This window comes from Pteronotus mesoamericanus, unplaced genomic scaffold, assembly GCF_021234165.1.
Source record: "Pteronotus mesoamericanus isolate MK-2021 breed Mesoamerican mustached bat unplaced genomic scaffold, CSHL_Meso_final contig_56, whole genome shotgun sequence".
NCBI lineage: Eukaryota > Metazoa > Chordata > Mammalia > Chiroptera > Mormoopidae > Pteronotus > Pteronotus mesoamericanus.
The window spans coordinates 33,403,881-33,421,787 of NW_026555201.1; the positions used below are offsets into that span (position 1 = coordinate 33,403,881).

The 17,907-nt window shown below is 50.0% G+C and overlaps 1 protein-coding gene across 1 annotated transcript; it reads left to right on the forward strand.

Annotated features, from left to right (window-relative positions):
* Positions 1–1,129: 1,129 nt before the first annotated feature.
* On the forward strand, positions 1,130–17,543 carry LOC129075755 (ATP-dependent DNA helicase DDX11-like). Its single transcript, XM_054579861.1, is given in 26 exon segments — positions 1,130–1,152; positions 2,513–2,583; positions 2,924–3,071; positions 3,220–3,308; positions 3,675–3,883; positions 5,445–5,597; positions 6,518–6,585; positions 6,836–6,922; positions 7,733–7,776; positions 7,897–7,964; positions 9,566–9,604; positions 9,865–9,922; positions 9,925–9,975; positions 10,154–10,267; positions 10,717–10,739; positions 10,804–10,902; positions 12,123–12,130; positions 13,850–13,920; positions 14,260–14,366; positions 15,046–15,195; positions 15,445–15,513; positions 15,606–15,706; positions 16,140–16,224; positions 16,535–16,613; positions 16,802–17,170; positions 17,413–17,543. Coding segments are annotated over 26 exon segments (2,514 nt in total).
* The last annotated feature ends 364 nt before the right edge of the window (positions 17,544–17,907 follow it).

Here is a 17,907-nt window from a genome sequence, read left to right on the forward strand (position 1 = left end):
TACAAGAAAAGAAACAGAAAAAAAATATAAACACATGGAGGCTAAATAACATAGTACTAAACAATGAATGGGTTTACAATGAGATCAAGAAATAAAACGATACCTTGAGACAAATGAAAATGAAAACACAACCACCCAAAATCTATGGGATACAGTGAAAGCACTCCTAAGGGGAAATCTCAAAAAACAGGAAAAACCTCAAATAAATTATCTAACCTTATACCTAAATAAACTAGAAAAAAAAAACAACAAACAAAGCTCAAAGTGAGTAGAAGGAAGGAAATAATAAAGAATGGAAATAAAAGAAACAGTATAAAATAATACTACAAAATATCAATGAAATCAAGGGATAGTTCTTTGAAAAAATAAACAAGATAGATAAACCTTTGACTTGACTCATCAAGAAAAAGAGAATGACCCCAAATGAGTAAAATAAGAAATGAAAGAAGAGAAATAACAACTGGCACCACAGAAATATAAATAATTATAAGAAAATATTATGAACAACTATATGCCAACAAATTGGACAATTGGTAAGAAATGGACAGATTCCTAGAAACATACAATCCTCCAAAACTAATCAATAAGAAAAAAAACCTGAAAAAGGAAGTGATAATTAATGAAATAGAAGTGGTAATAAAAAAAACTCCCAACAAATAAAAGTCCTGATCCATATGGTTCACAGGTGAATTTTACCACCCATTCAAAGAAGAATTAACACTTATTCTTCTCAAATTATTCCAAAAAATTTAAGAAGAGGGAAGATTCCCAAACTTATTTTACATGGCCAGTATTATATTATTTTCAAAACCAGATAAAGACTGTAGAAAGAAAGTAAATTATACACCAGTATCTTTGATAAATATGGATGTAAAAATATTCAACAAAATATTAGCAAAGCAAATTCAGTAATACATTAAAAAGATCATGCCTCATGATCCAGTAGAACTTATTCCTGGGATTCAAGGTTGATACAATATCTGCAAATCAATTAACATGATACACCATATAAATAAACCGAAGGATAAAAGTCATATGACCTGTCCAGAAAGTATCCAGACACATACTATGAAAAATAGAGACATTTTTGAAGAAGATACAAGATGCAAGAAACATTGGACATAGGACAATGGCTCTGCATTCTCCTTCAGAGTAGGCACATGAGGGCCTCACATAGTGTTCGCATTGCCATCAGCTGCCCCTTGTATTTTCCTGATTCTCATCGATGACATAAAACACCTTCCCTTTCAAAAGTGATTTTTAGTGTGTGTGCAGGTGGGAGCAAGAAGCGCTGGCTTGGGATGTGTGTGCCTGGAGTGCTCCATAACCCAGGATGATTTCTGCAATATCTCCATGGATACTCAGAGAGCCAACATAAATGGCATAAAAGGCATCTAAAGAGCATCAAGTTCAAGAGATCAAGGAGACTGCATCACTGAATCTCACAGGTCAACTACTATAGAAGGTCACACCACAAAGTCAGGAAGTCAAGGCAGGTCAATTTAAGAAACAGAAGCAAAAAAGAACCAAAAAAGAACCAGAAAATTTTGTTATTCACACAAATAATGGGAAGACAAAGAAACACCCACCCCCAATCAACGGGAAAGGAGGAATTCCCAGAAAGATAACTGAATGAAATAGCGGCAAATAAACTGCCAGATGCTGAGTTCAAAACAATGGTTCTAAGGACACTCAATGAGCTCAGTGAGCTCAAAGAGAATTACCAAAAAAGCTACAGGGAAACTATGAGGAACTTACTGCAAACTATATCAGCATGAAAAAGGACATAGAAACTATCAACAAGAGACAAGAGGAAATGAAGAATACAATTTCTGAATTGAAGAACACAGAAAAAGGAATCAAAAGCAGGCTGAATGAAGCAGAGGGCCAAATCAGTGAGCTGGAAGACAAAGTAGAAAAAACTTTCCAGAAAGAGAAAGAAAATGCAAAAAAGACTAAAAATCAATGAAAAGGTATTTAGGGAAATGCAGGACAATCTGAAACATGATGATATCTGTATAATAGAGATACCAGAAGGAAAAGAAGAGAAGCAAGGGATAGAAACTCTGTTTGAGAAAGTAATGATGATAGAAAACTTCCTTATTTTGAGAAGAGAAAAAGTCACACAAGTCCAGGAAGCACAGACGGTCCCATTCAAGAGGAACCCAATGAGGCCCACTCCAAGACACATCATCATGAAAATGGCAAATATCAAAGACAAAGAGAGAATCTTGAAGTCAGCAAAGGAAAAAGAGGTAGTAACATATAAGGGAGCCCTGATACAGTTAGCAGCTGACTTCTCAACAAAACACTCCAAGCCAGAAGGGAATAGCAAGAAATATTTCAAGTAATGAAAAGCAAAGGTCTGCAATGAAGACTAGTCTACTGAGCAAGGCTCTCAATTAAAATGGAAGATGAAATAAGGAGTTTCCCAGACAAAAGAAGGCTAAAAGAAATTAGGTACTTCCTCCTCACCCCCATTTTCTCCCCTCACTCTTCTAAACCTTGGCAGAGTACTAAGAGAAGTTGCTCAGCTCGGCTTCCTGCCTTACGGCCAGCGCAGTCCTCCAAGTCCTGTGGGAGGTGTGTGTGGAACAGCCCTCCCTCACATGTCCCCAGGAGTGTAGGAACCTCTTCCATGTCAGCAGTCACCACTGGGGAAATACCCTGTCCTAACATGACCAAGCCCTCCAAACAGTGGGATTATAGGCTGAGCATGACCAATAGGAAGAGACCTTCTTATGGGCATTCTATTGAACTTCAGGAGTTGAGGACATTGAGACGGGGAGGCCATGGGCCCCATATTTGCTCAGATCTTTGTGAAACAGAATCATTGCTCTAGGTGTGTGTCTCTGTGGCCACTCTCTCCATTCTCTCCGCTCATTAGGCCATGGCATTCCCTGATGTGCAAAGAGTATCTGAGGATGCTATAGTCCCTTTGAAAGCCCCTGCTTTTCCTTGGAGCAGATTTATTACTGCAGTCGGACCCACCCCCAGCTGGCCCAGTTTGTGCGCGAGGTACAGAAGAGCCCCTTTGGCAAGGACACCCGGGTCGTGTCCCTCGGCTCGCGGCAGTTAGGCAGAAGCAGGGCGCCTCGGCCCAGGTGCCATCTGCTTCCTTCCCCGTCCCTTTGTCTTTCTCTTCCAGGTATAGAGAAATGATGGGTCCGAGGCAGGCAGAGCCAGGGGAGGTTTCTCATCTCTTTTCTCCTCTGTCTTACAGACTCTTTGTATAAACAAAGACGTGAAAAACCTGGGTTCTGTGCAGCTGATCAACGACCGCTGTGTGGAACTGCAGCAGGGCTGAAGTGGTAGCCACCCTTGAGCTAAAGAAGCAGCCTCTGTGACCATCGTGTGGCCTCGGGCAGTCCTGGGAGTGAGGGGGCAGGAGTGGACATGGACCGGGGCCACAGGAAATACAGAGAGGATCTTAATGGACGTGATGGTTTCTTCCTAAAGATCCTCTCCTTGGGGAGAGGTGTTTTTGCTTTCTGAGTCAGTGTCAATTCCAAAATCCTGGCTTTGAACACAGTGCAAAATACCAAAATGTTATGGTGAGACCAGAATAAATAGCTCACGGAAGGGTTCTGTAGACTTGACCTTCAGGGCCTGCCCCTGGTCATAGGACAGTTACCGTTCTTTCTGCCTCTCCCCCGTGTTGGTGCCACCCACAGAGAACAAGAGCAGAGCCGAGGTTCAGGGGCTGAAGAGGAGACGGAAGGAGCCCCGGGAGGCCTGTCCCTTCTACCACCACAGGCAGCTGCATCTGCTCCTGGACAAGGTCCTGCTGGAGATGAAGGACATTGAGGAGCTGGCAACCCTGGGGAAGGAGGCCGGGGCCTGTCCCTATTACGGGAGCCGGTTTGTCATTCCAGCGGCCCAGGTGAAGACCACAGAGGGCTGAGCAGTAGCTCTTGGCTCTAACTGCAGCCTAGAGGGAATCCTTTACTCCTCTTAGTTTGGGAAGGTGCTTCCAGCCATGGCTGGACTGACTACACTGCGCACTAATGACATATAACCCACTCTCCTAGTACACAGGGTCGCCGGAGGCCGTGGGTCCCTTGGTAACTCTGGGCTGCAGGGACTGTTGGCATTTTGGGGGGGAGGACAGCAAGCAGGAAGGAGTGTGCACTGCCAGTTGAAACCACAGTGAGCGATGCCAGGGCAGAAACCGAGAGGAATGGAGTAAGGGAGCTATGGAACATAAATCGGTTCCCGAATGGCCTTCCCGAGTGACTGTCCTAACTCTGCGCTTCCCTGCAGCATTTGAGAGTCCTGTTTTCCAGACTGGCCATATGGAGTATGATTTAATTGTGAAAAACTGCCAGTTTGACAGGTCAAAACTGATGTCTTTGTTATTTGATATGACTTATGTGTTTTCTTACTACTTCGTTCATTTGAGTGACTTTTGGAAATGAAATATTATTTGTCGAAAATTCTGTATAATGAAGAAAAGGTTAAAGTTGAGTTTCAAAGTTTCAGGGAACTATATGAGTTATCATTTCACATGGCGCTAACTGCGCGTCGGTGTAGTACCCTGTCCCGTGTGAGTGGCACTCACAGAGGAGTCCAGGAGCCTCCCAGCCGTCTCGTGCCCCTCTGTCCGCCATGTGGGGGGCTGGTGCTATAGACACTGTGTGCCAGGACGGTTAGAGGTCCCCTGAGATTTTTATTATCTTGAGTTTTTAAGACACTTTTCACCTCTATTTTGCCTTTATGGTATCCCCTGGAGGTAGCTAAGACAGGTACTTTTTTGCATTCTACACATGGGGACACTGGGGTCCAGAAAGGTTAAGTAATTTATCTGTTTTCTCACATAAAGTGAGCAATGGAACCAGTATTAAAACCTGGGTTTTAAGTTTCCAGTTTTCTGCATTTTCACTGTTTATCAGTATTCTTGTAACTGGAAAGTGATAGTGACACCATAGCACCTAAAAAATTTACAGTGTTTTTATTTTTGTTATGCCAACCCCTCTTCTCAGCCCTGTCTTGACATGGGGTTTATCGAGCCCATTTTGCAGATGGAAAACAAGGCTCATGAAGTTCAGTGACTTTCTCAGAACCGCAGCTGGGAAGCGGCAGCTCCTGGACCAGAACCCTGGGCTGCCTTCGGTACACCAGTGGCCTTCCCCGCGCTCCAAGGAAACGTGGGCGCCCAGGGGCTGCCCTGGGGCCGCGGACAAGGCTGAGCAGCAGGGGTGTCACTCCTCTCCCTCATCCCCGTTCAGTCAGAGGTTAGATCAGCTTCGCTTTTATGTTTCATGTATTTGAACTTTTGAGGAAAGAGCCTGCTGCTAAAAGCTCAGTATGCTCTATATAGCTCTCTCTACACATATTCTGGGCAGGAAATAAAGCTTCATGCCAGGAACTTGGAGGAGGCTGGGCGAACTTGCTGAGGAGGGTGTCCAGCCACCACTCAGGGGGCCGCCGTCTCTTCCTCCCAGGTGGTGGTGCTGCCCTACCAGCTGCTCCTGCACACGGCCGCCCGGCAGGCCGCAGGGATCCGGCTGCAGGGCCAGGTAGTCACCATCGACGAGGCGCACAACTTGATCGACACCATCATGAGCATTCACAGTACGGAAGTCAGCTGTTCCTAGGTAGGGACGTTCCTCTAACTTCCTGGACCCGGGGTTGCTCCAGAGACAGGGCTTGGTAGAGGTGCACTGAGCCAAGGTTCACGAGAGGCAGACTCTGGCTTTCCAGTCGGTCTCAGAATGGTGGGGACTCGCCCAGCTCAGGCAGAGTGGCTCGTTCCCTTGGTTTTCACTGGCCTATGTCATCCCGAGCCCCCTCAGCCCAGGATGCTACTAACTATAGTCTCCATGATCCAGGATAATGGTGCAAGAGAGGCAGAGTCCACATGTAGTTGGATGTTATTGTTACTGATATTGCTTTGTGGGGATTTAATTGAGGAATGCTCAAGATTTCTGAAAACCACTATTTATTTTTTTACTTACTATGTGCCACACCTACTCTGCATTGGGCTCGTATTCCAATTTTACACTAAGAATTAAGAGACGCAGAAAGGTTTAAGCAGTGTCTAAGGTCATCCAGCCAGTAAGTGGGGAGCTAGGATTTGGCCACTCACTGGTTTCTGACCCTGAAACCCACATGACAGCCCACCACATCTCCTGACCAGTGCCTGGGTTGACCTTAGGCCAGGATGTGATGGTCACCTTGAACCATCACTCTTAGTACACAATATGTCTTTTCCCAGCCCCGTAAGGATGAGCAGGGAGCTTCATCACCTGCGGGATGCAGCCTCCTGCTTTTCCCCAGCACAAAGTGGAGCCTGCAGCAGAACGCACTTTCCTTTCCCTCCCGCAAAGGCCCCGCCACCCTATGGGCCTTTGAAACACATGCCTTTGTCTGTTCCCAGCCCCTCTCCTCACCCTGATTGCTTCCCGTGTGTTCTGGGCTGGCACTTTCTAGGCACAGCCTAAGATGTCCCTGGCGCAGCTCTAGGCTGCTTGCGCAGAGCCTGGGTTGCCTTCACGCCTGTTTCTTCTCTCCCCAGCTCTGCCAGGCACATTCCCAGTTGCTCCGGTACATGGAATGATACAGAGGAGACACCACCTCCTGAGGGTGAAGGGAAAATCCTGCTCAGCCTCGGCACCCCTAAGGCGGCCTCTGAGCCGAAGCCCTGAGGTTGCCCTCTCCGGCCAGGCTCAGTGCGGGATGGCCCTACGTGTCCCGTGGCCTCTTTTCCTAGGAGGGTATTTGTAGCTTGTGAGAAGTTTGCAAGACATGAGACAGAAAGACCTCATCTCAGGGCACTTAGAAGGGAAGCTGCTGTTGGAGTAACCCTGCTTGCTGTCCGTTGGTTTGTCCTCAGGAAGTGTTTGAAGGCCAAGAACCTGATGTACATCAAGCAGATCCTGTATCTGTTGGAGAAGTTTGTGACTGTGCTGGGTGGTAAGGTGCCCCACGCCCGCCCAGATCCCCCCTGCGCAGCGTGCCGGGCCCGGGTCCCTGGGTGCTGCAGGGCAGCTGGGTTTTCTGTGTCCTCAGATTGTCTTGGCCATTCATTAAGAAAATTCTCATTTTATATAGCTTAGTTGAATTGTCTGACTTAGATCTTTTTACCGTTCTGAGGTGGTAATAATAATACGCTCTAAGTGTATGGCACTTCATGTGATAGTGACAGCGGCCTGGAGTGCCCCAGGGGGGAAGCAGCACAGGCATGGTAACCCTCGGTGACAGAAGAGGAAGGGAAAGCTAAGAGCAGAGAAGTGACCTGCCTCTGGGTCCTGAGCCCAGGGAGAGGAGCTAGAATCTGTGGCTCCAGGTCCCATGTGCCTCTCCAGCATTCTGGGCAGCAACCCTTCCTTCCTCGGCGATCCCTTTGAAGGCTTCCTTAGGAGCGGAGGTCAAGAATGTCAGCTGGCCTGGTTCTGCAGGGATTTTTGTCTCCTGTCGGTGCTCTCCGCTTCCATCTCTGCCTTGCCCCTGTCACAGTGCAGCCTGGGCACGTCCTGTTGGCACCTGCATAAAAGGGGCCGGTCACTCTGTCCCTGCCTCCCTGGAGGAGGTGTGAAAAGAATGAAATCACATGTGGGTCAGACTTTGAGGCTTCCTGGGACCTCCTGTGCTCAGTGGGGTCTTTGGGTTCTAAAAATTGCAAAAAACCTGTTCAAATACAAATGTTCTTATTTGACTAGTCCGTTGTGGAGTGTGAGAAGGTGGAGGGCTAGGGGACCACCACCCTGGCCTGTTTGGATTGTCTTTCAAGGAACATTAAGCAAAATCCCGATACATAGAGCATCCCATACACAGGTAAGGGGGTGGCCCTCATGGGCCCAGAGCTGGTCTGAGCCAGTTCTGATCTTCCCTCTGGGACCCCAAAGCTGTGGTCTTCAGGGCAGGACTCCAAGGCTCCCGTTTGTTCACCTTTAGGGACAGAGCTGAAGACCATCAATGACTTTCTCTTTCAGAGCCAGATAGACAACATCAACCTGTTCAAGGTAGAGGTTTTATCTGTTCACGTTAGCACATCACATCTTATCCTTACAGCAGAACACTAGGTTAACAATGCGGAAGGAATAAAAAAGTGAATTCCTTCTGTCCTTGAGCAGTCCGGAGGGCTGAGAACCTACAGCACAGGCATGTCATTAACCCTTAAAACAAGCAATGTGTCAGCAAGAAAAAAATCCTCAGCCTCCAGTGGGAGAGTCATAGAGATTAGGGATAAAATGGTGCCTGTCTTTGTACCCAGTGAGCACAAGTGGGGAGGCCCGGGCCCTCCGCCTTATCCATCGTGCTTGGGTCACGGTGTTTCCCCCGGGCTGCTGGGCAGAGCAGGAAGTTCATTTTGCATCCTGCCCTTGGGCTGAGGTGAGTAAGGACACAGCTGGGCCGTTCCGCTTGACCTTTGCAGTCGTGGTTTGCTCGCAGCCTCAGGTCTTCGCTTGCTCCGGGCCCACGTATTCAGTGCTCTGCCAGGTGGGGCACAGCCACTGTTGCTAGGCCCACAAGCTTAGCAGTCCTAGTTTACCAACAGGGACCGAGCAGTTTCTGCATTTGAGGCAGTGCACCAGGCTCTGTGACTCCAGGGTAGGGCGTGCCACCCCCATTCCAGAGCAAAGGAAACCGGGGCTCAGGGAGGTTCCCTCAGGACGACGATATGCACAAACCACACAGAAGTAAACAAATGGTACATGGCAGAGCCCCATGTGGACCCAGCTGCACAGACTCAAGACCTTGCTTGCCTTCTATCCTGACTCTCCGTTTCAAACCAGCTTGCCCCTGGCTTACCCATTTTGGTCATGGTTACTGCCATTACCCCCTTCAGACAGACTGGCAATACTGTCATTTTTGAGCCCTTTCTTTCTCCCATTGTGTCCCACGTCCCAACTGTTGCCAGGCCCCATAGCCTGAAATTGCTGTTGGATTTACCCCTCCTTTTCATTTCCACGGCTCCTACTTCATTGCGGCTCTTTTTCCTCTGCTTTCTTCCTGGTTGTCTTGGTTTCATTTCATCCTGTTTCCCTTCTAATGGCTGTTTCTGTTTCCCATCTAAAGGCTTTTACTAACTATAGACTAGTGGCTTTTAATTGAAAGATACTGTTCTTTTCAGAAATCTTTAAAGGCTCCAGAGTCATCGTCTTGCGTTCCAAGCTACTCGCCTACTAAACTGCACTCCAGGAGTCCCCTGAACAAGTCCCAAGCTTTACCTCCTTTGTGCTCTGGCTCCTAGGATTTTTTTTTTTAACTAACCCTTAATCCTTCAAGGTCTAGCTTAGGTGCTGTCATGTGGAAGGAAAGCAGAGGGGACATAGCTATCACCAGGCACCTTTAGGAGGGTTGGAGCCACGCAGACTTCTTTGTAAGGAGCCTGTGTCTGAGGCCTGGCGGCAGCCCTCCCATGGGAGAGAGCTGGGTGGTGTGGAGGCCCTGGGGGAGAAGCGACCTCAGCAAGGAGGGTGACACCATCGGCCTCAGGAGGCTCCGGGTCCCTGCAGAGACTGCGGTGGTGAATCATGCTCCCCGGGTTTTGGAAAGGGGGCCTTTTGTTTTCCGGCCCGATTAAAGTTTCCAAGCGCCTGCAGCGGGTTTGGTCTTGCAGGTGCAGCGCTACTGTGAGAAGAGCATGATCAGCAGGAAGGTAGGGCTGCCCTTCCCTGGGACCGGGGCGGGTCTGGCAGCACCCCAGCTCGCGGCCCTCACAGGTCACCCCTCATCCATTGTCCGTTGTCCTCACTGTGGAGCAGCCTTATGGGAGGGGGGGCAGGGGGGCTGCCAAGACACTGGTGTCGTGGGTCGGCGGGTGGTTGAGCTGCAGAGGAGATGGAGGCCTCTCGTCCGCCCCAGCCTCCCTCAGAGCCGCTGCCCTCATTAGTCTTCATTGCTCTCATCCCTGCTCAGCTGTTGGGCTTCACAGAAAGGTTTGGGGCAGTCCTCGCACCCCCAGGGAGCAGCCCAGAATGGCTGGGTTCCAGCACTTCCTACAGAGCCTACAGCCCGGGGTGACTGAGGGTGAGTCGGGGGGGGGGGGGGGGGTGGCGGCTGGACGGCAGGCCCTGGGCGGGAATGTTCCTTCCTCACAGGTGGACTCATCTTCCCCAGAGACCGCTTCAGCCCAACTGCAGAGCGGCCCTCTGCCCTTGTCCGCAGTCCCGGACTCCCTTCCTTCTGCTCTGTGCAGGTCCCCCAGCCCCTGTGGAGGAGGGGGAGGCCAGGGCACCTCGGCCTGCTTCCCCACTGATGCACATCGAAGGCTTCCTTGCAGCTCTCACCACTGCCAACCAGGACGGCAGGGTCATCCTGAGCCTCCTCACTAATCCGAGGAGGAGCCCGCCTGGAGCTGGGAGGCCAGAGCACGGAAGGAGTCTCTACTCCCAGCCCCGCACCTCCATGGGCCAGGACGGGGAAACAGGGCGGTGGTACCTAGACTCCTATGACCTGGGCAGGCGGTCGGGTTAGTGAGGAGGGGTGCAGATGTGCTGGGATGGTCAGTCATCTCAGGCGAGGGTACGAGAGAAGCCATGTAGCCTCGTGGTGAAAGGTATAGGAGCTTTGGTTTGAATCTTCCATCACCTACCAGCTGCGTGTCTTGGACCAGTTTCTTTGTCTCTGAACCTCAGTTTCCTCATGTGCAAAGGGAGATAGTCGTTCTTTCTGTCTCGGGGTTGTCCTGAACATTAAATGAGATCTAGAGAGAAAGTGCTGTCACTCATGCCTCCTACACGGACCAGCTGGAGATCCCCTTTGCCTTAGACAGAGACACTTCTGTTGGGGCTGTACCTGCCCCCTTCCCATGTAAGCTGTCTTTTACTTGTCTTTTTACCAGGCAGCCTCAGTCAGAGCAGCCTCAAATTCTTGCTGCTGAATCCAGGTGTGCCTTTTGCCCAGGTGGTGAAGGAATGCCGGGCCGTGGTCATTGCGGGGGGCACCATGCAGCCGGTAAGGAGCCCAGACCCGGCCTCTTGTGCTGGGTCTGGGTGGGAGAGTGACTGGGGAAGGGTGCAGTCTCACCCCTTGGGTTCCCCAACCAGAAAGGGGTTGGCTTGAGCAGGCCAAGCAATGCCCACCAGGTGGCATCGCTGTACTGTCTCACTGCCCAGCCTTTTAGGCTGTGGGGACGGGGCCCTGCCACGTGCCAGTGTGTCCATAGCAGTGGGATCACAGGGAAAGCCCTTCCGGAGCTCCTTCCTCTCGCCGAGTTGCCTCAGTGCCACCCCCGTCCTGTGCCCACCCTAGATATAATCTCCCCTCTCTTATAAACTTAAATATACCATTTATTTAAATATACCATTTATTTTGCTGTGAGTAATGCGCTCCCAGGTATAACTTGCACCATTCTTGTGTGCTCTATACAGAGGATTGTTATACCCATGGTATACCCATTAAAATGATTATAAATGTAATCATTTATACCCATGTATAATGCGAATCCTTATTTTTTCCTCAAAAACTTGGGCTAAAATGTGTGTATTATACACAGCAAAATATGGTGTTTTTAGAAAAGTACTATATTTTCAATTGTAGGAAGCAGAGACAAACAAAAACAAGAAAAAGGATAATAATTTCACCAGCAAAAGATTCTTTTTGTTGTGCATATCATTATAATAGTCTGCATAATTTTTACAAATAGACATACATATTTTAAAAAAATAAAAAAGGTACCATATTATCTGTATATGCTGTTGTTATAATTTGTTTTTTTCCCCACTCAGCAACAGAATGCCATATACATTTTTTCTGGTCAACAAATAAGCATTTATTCTGCCATACCCCAGCTATACGTTATGCTATTACATGAATATATTTTATATAACCACTCTTCTTTAGTCAGATATTTAGGTGATTTCTAGTTTTTCTCTGTGTAAACAATAGAATTATGAATGTAACCAATCTCTGCACTGTGGTTATTTCCTTCGGAGACATCCTAGAACAGGCCCTGGTGCATGAAGAGCTTATCAACGTCCTCACGCAGCCTGTGCCCAACCTCGGCTGTCCATTTGATCACCCCTGTAGCTTTATTATTTTTTCATTATTTCTTGTGTATAGACTTGTAGATTTTTATTTATTTATGTATTAAAATAATTTGTAGTCCGCAAGGAGGCTTTTGATGCTCAAGTTGTCCCAAACATGGCCTGTGGGACCCCCCTTGCTGCCTCCAGTCCTCTGAGTGCAGCCCCCTTGGCCTGGGGAGGCTTCTGGCACAACAGAAATGCCGTGGGCCGCGTGATGCTTTCTCCATCCCAGATCTGGAATCATTCATTTCTGCAAAGTGCCCTAGTTTCTTCCACTGGAGGTGGGTATTAGTAACCAAGATCTGGGTGCTGGGGTATTTGCAGTATTCCTGGGTGGTTACTGTTTATGAGCCTTTTCAGTGCAGGCCTGGAAATATATTTTCAGAAATCCTGATTCCATATTGATATTTCGAAATAAAAATCAATCAATTTATTTAAGCATTTGCTGCATCTCTTTTCTCTTGAGCTAAACTTTTGGTTTCTTATATTAACATAACTACTTATTTGCTCTATCCCACAATATACTCAAAATAGCATCAAAAATATAATACCAATATTCTAACAATAAACTGTTGATTAAAATTTTATTTCTTTGCATTTATTTATTGCCCTTATTGTATACCCTACTAAGGATACATGGTCACTACGGTTAGGAAGTCATGCCCTGGCCAGTGTGACTCGGCTGGAGTGTCATCCAATAAACTGAAAGGTTGCAGGTTTGGTCCACGGTGAGGGCACATACAAGGGGCCACCAATAAATGTTTCTGTCTCTCTTCCTCCTTTCTGCTCTCTATAAAATCAATAAGCAAATCCTCGGCTGAGGACTTTATAAAAAGGATATGAAGTCACTTGGTATCAGGCTTTATTTGTTGCAGTTTGTTTTCAGTTTTAGAGTTTGCCTTTTTTGTTGACTTAATTCTATTTTTAGAATATGTAAACATCTGTATGGTTCCAAAATTGAAACTATAGGAAAAGTTTCAGAAAGTCTCACTTTCCAGCCTATTCCCCATTCCTTTGGTGAGCATGTTTTATTAGCTGCTGGTCTATCTTTCCACTGTTTCATGTTATTTTCTTTGCAAAAATAAGCAGATCTATGTCCTTATTCTTTTTTACTTACATCAAAGGTGGCCAAATCTGTTTTTATGTACCAGTATGTTGATGGTCCGCATCCCTTTGCTCAGCTGCGCAGTTTTCTGCTGGCCAGATGTAGCACCGCTCAGTCGGCCAGGCCCTGCGGAAAGGCAGCCCTGCTCTCACAAATAACTCCACAAGAAATATCCTTGTGCCCTTGTTATTTGGTTTATTGAGCCATCTCTCCAGGGGAGATTCCCAAATGTGGGATCGGTGGGTTAAAAAGTAAAAATGTATCCAATTTATTAAATATTGTCAAATCCCCTCTGCTGAGAGCAGTGCCAGTCTTATCCCACCAGCAGGGGATAAGAATGTCTATCTCTCCATAGAGTGGTCAAACTTTTGTTTTTTGCCAACTTGATAGGTAAAAAACCTGGATGGAGCTCTTTAAAAATACGAAAGCCTATTCCTCCCTCTAGAGATTCTTATTCAATAGTTTGGGCTGGGGCCTGGCCATCCAGGGCTGAGACTCACTGTGCCAAATTTGCCGAATTTCCTTTGCCCTTATCACAAGTAGTTTAAATGAGGCTGCCAACACTGGTGCCATTAAATTGTTGTATCGTTTTTGCTAATTTGTTATCAGCCTTTCCTTTTTTGACCTCTCTTCTTATTAAATAATTGCTGCCTCCTCACCCTAACTTCTGTCTTTCCCAGTGATCCTCTCTTCCCCTCCCTGCTCAGAGCTAAGTCCTTGTCCCCGGACCTCTGTGTGGTCACAGAGCCTTGATGTTGTGGTCTTCAAGTGTCTGATTTCGGGAGCAGCTGTTGGCATGTGCTGGGGTGGAAGCTGAGCGACTGGTGGAGTTTTCCTGTGGTGAGGATCCGTGTCCGGGGTGGAATGGGCCACATAGTCACATCATGGCCCTGAGCTGTCACCATTGAGCTATATGCTGTTATCAGGCCTAAGGGGCTAAGGGGACCACGGGATGCTGGCTGTCGCGTGAGCTCACCGTCTGCGTGCTCTGTGCTCCCTCCGTCTACATGGGAGAGGCCTGAGCATTGCTGTTTCATTGTGGAAATGGGATGGGTGGGTGAGCATTAAAAATTGCTGCTCCTCGTCCGGAAGACAGGGGTTGGGCAGTGCTCTGTCTGGCATCTGCCTTGCTGAACAGCCTGCACTTCCGGTGTTTCGACCCTCACTGGGCCTCCGCAGGTCACGTGATCCTTCCAGACACCATCCTGCCCCTCATCATTTGCACTGGGCCCTCCAACCAGCAGCTGGAATTCACATATGCGAAAAGAGAGCTGCCCCACATGTTAGTACCAGCCAGCCTGCTTCACCGCAGCCTTTGCTGGGGCAGGACAGAGATTTCTGGGGTGCGGGACATGCTGGCCAATCGAGAGCTGGCACAGGATGAATAGCATCTAGATGTTTATCAAGGAAGGTCTGAGTTTCCCCTCATCCCTCACCCCTTAGGCTGCTAAGTAAGTTTTCTTGTCACCTCCAGTCATCCCTTTAGGATGAAGCTCATGAGAAAGTGGCTCGTTCCCTTCGGTTCTCTTGCCCTTTGGTTGTATCGGCCTCTCCCTGGCAGGGATACAGGTGCTGGGGCACTTCCCTAGGGGCGAGCCTCGGCTTTCCAGTGCCCGGTCTGTCACAGGCGGTGCTTAATCCCAAGTTGCCCGCAGGGCATTGGGAGCGGGGCAGGGGGGTGGGGGGGAGGCAGGCCTTGGCACACGCCGACAGCAGGCGCAGCTCTGCTGTGCTAGCACCGCAGTGCGTGTCAGATGCTGCCCGTCACCGAGGGCAGTAGTTGGGTGTGTTTGGCGGGGAGGTTCCAATCTGTGATTCCCAGCGGGGCTGTTACCCAGCTGCAGGCCTCCCTGGCTGCATTCACCTCTGGGTCTCTGTACTCGGCTCTGAGCCCTAAGGTTGGGAGCCTTTTGGGGTGTGGCTTCAGGAGTGGCCCCATGGAGGACCCTTGTCTTCTTTTCTTAGATGGATGAGACAGGTCGCATCCTCTGTTACTTGTGCAATGTGGTCCCTGGAGGGGTGATCTGTTTCTTCCCCTCCTATGAGTACCAACGCCAGGTCCATGCCCGCTGGGACAGGAGTGGCCTGCTGGCCCGCCTGGCCGTCAGGAAAAAGGTTCGTGACCCCTCAGCTGGACCTTGTGGGGACAGTGAATCCAGAGTTCCTTCTGGGATCTCGTGCACGTCAAGCCAGATCGTGGGGCCTCACGTACAGGGGCTTCTCCCACCATTTCTAATCCCCGAAGACCGCCCAGAGGTGTCTGCAAAGACCCCAGGCACTCCAGGCTGGGAAACAAGGCCTGGAGCAGACCTGTGGCCCAGGCATCCTGACCCCCTGTTCTAGAAAACACCTCTTTACCTTCAGATATTTCAGGAACCGAAGAGAGCAAACCAGGTGGAACAGGTGCTGACAGAGTATTCCAAGTGCATTCAGGTGAGAGGTGGAATGCAGGCCTTGGTCCAGACACGTGGGGTTGGTGGCTGAGAACGTTTTGATGGCGTCCCAGCTTTGGGGGGTTCCCACAGTGCCATGTTCAGGCAGGAGGCATGGTGACCGGGGCCCTGTTGCTCTCAGTGGTCGGAGGCAAGATGAGTGAAGGCATCAACTTCTCCGACAACCTTGGCCGGTAAGGAGTGGGCTCTGCATCTCCTGGGTCTCTGACACCCGCCCACCCCTCACTCCAAGCAGCTTCCCCCTCACCCCCAAGCCCTTTGCACTCAGCTGTCATCTGAATCTGCACCTGGGTTGACCGTGCTGGCCAGTCAGCTGCACGGGGAAGTGATTTGGCAGCTTTGTGTTTGCCCCTTTGAGGCCAGGTGAAAAATTAAGCAGACCATAACTTTATCAAACTCAACTCCTTGGTCTAGGTGGGATTTCTTAGTCAAAAAACCCCTAAGTGGTAGGCATAGGGTGGGGAGGGAGAGGTGGAGCCTCTGAGCACAGCTTGAGGACTGCAGGGTGGTAGACGTAGCTGTTGTGACAGGTGGGTGAGGACCCGGCCCTCTGTCCTGGGCCGTGAGCACCCAGCTGCCGCTGGCTCCCGCATGCCTCCTCCCCAGGTGTGTGGTCATGGTGGGCATGCCCTACCCCAACATCCAGTCTCCCGAGCTGCGAGAGAAGATGGCCTACCTGGGTCAGACCCTCGTGAGTACCTCCAGGGTTCCGGAGGGCGAGGGGAGAGGGCAGGGAGAGCTCTGTCGCCCCTAGGACTGAGGAACGCTGGGACTGCCCACTGCCCCTTGCTGTGTGCCACTGTGTCCTGTTTGCTGCAGAGGGATGGCAGCGCCCTCCGTGCCCTCTGGAGCTGCCCACGACTTCATCCCTCGTATCAGCTGTTGGCATTGTGCCTGGGAAGCGACTGGTCTTGCTCAAAGCCCAGCAGTGTCATTTTCTCAGAACACTAGACAGGAGGCAAGAAACAGTTCTGATAGGTCGTCTCCTTTGCCCTTCCCAGCCCCAAACCCCAGGTCAGCCCACCCTGAGAAAGGCTTTGGTGGAGAATCTATGTATGAAGGCTGTCAATCAGTCTATAGGTAAGCCTGGGACTGTACCAGTCTCTCAGGATAAATCGCTGGGGAGGGAGGGATGAAGGAGGAGGTGAGAGGGTGGGGTCTCACCGGCCATCTCTCCAGTCTGAGGGCCAAGGAAGGGCAAGGGACACAATAGAAATGCTCTCTCAGGAAGGTAGGTTTAGTCAGAGCCCCAGCCTGTTCCCATCCAGGCAGGACCATCAGGCACCAGAAGGATTTCGCCAGCATCGTGCTCCTGGACCAACGGTATGCCCATCCTCCTGTCCTGGCAAAGCTGCCGGCCTGGGTCCGAGACCGTGTGGAGGTCAACGCCACCTTTGGTCCTGCCTTTGCTGCTTTGCGGAAGGTCAGCCCTGCCTCTCCCTTCCCCCCAAGAGCTCCCCGCCAAGACCCCCATCTAGTGTTTCACAGTCTTCTCTGTCTCCCCAGTTTCACCACAAGAAGTCTGGCCTTTCCTGAGGGACGGCAACGCTTGTCTGGCATGCAGACTACGCTGCTTCTGGAATCACCAGGCTGCCAGGAGCCAGGAATAGATGCAGAAGCCAATAGGCGAAAGCAGGGTTAATCCTGAACCGTGGGTCCTGGCCATCCCTGGGCCCCTCCCAGAAACTGGATCTTTCCTCCTGTTCACACTGCCCAGCTGAGCTCCCTGCCCTGCTCCCGGGCAGGCCTTTCCCAGGGGCTGTGGAAGCTGCACCTTCCACGCAGCGTCTCTGTCCTTGCTCGTTTCTCAGCACCCTCTTCATCAGAGGTGAGGTGGAGCAGGCCTCTACTGCCTCCCTTTTCTCCTCTTCCCTTCTAGCTGTCCGAGACCTTTACCCTTTCCTCAAAATTAAGGATGTTCCCCATTCCCGGCCCCCCTGGGGTCCAGGGCTCATCTGCCCTCCGATGTCTGTTTACCTCACCCGGCTGCCGCTGCCGCCTGGGGATTAAGCACCATCTGTGAGGAATCGGGCACTGAAGTCGCTTAGAACTGGGGGCAGGGCCAGTGTGCTGCTGCCCGGCCGGCCGGCTGGCCTCACTTTACTTCCGGGCTGCTCCCTAACCTGTTCTCGGCCCTGCACAGCCTCCTTATCCCGCTGGACGGGTTCCAGGTCCTGTAAGTCGGTAGCACCTCTCCCGCTCTCCGCCACTTGGGCAAACTCCCAGACACCTCTTCCCCTGACATCAGCAATTACACCCAGGGCCATTAGGCCCTCAGCATGACTACTTTTAGATACTCATGTCGGTCACTGAGACATTTTTTCCTGTGTGAAAATATCCCTGCCCCCATCTGCAACAAATGCCCCTGCTGACT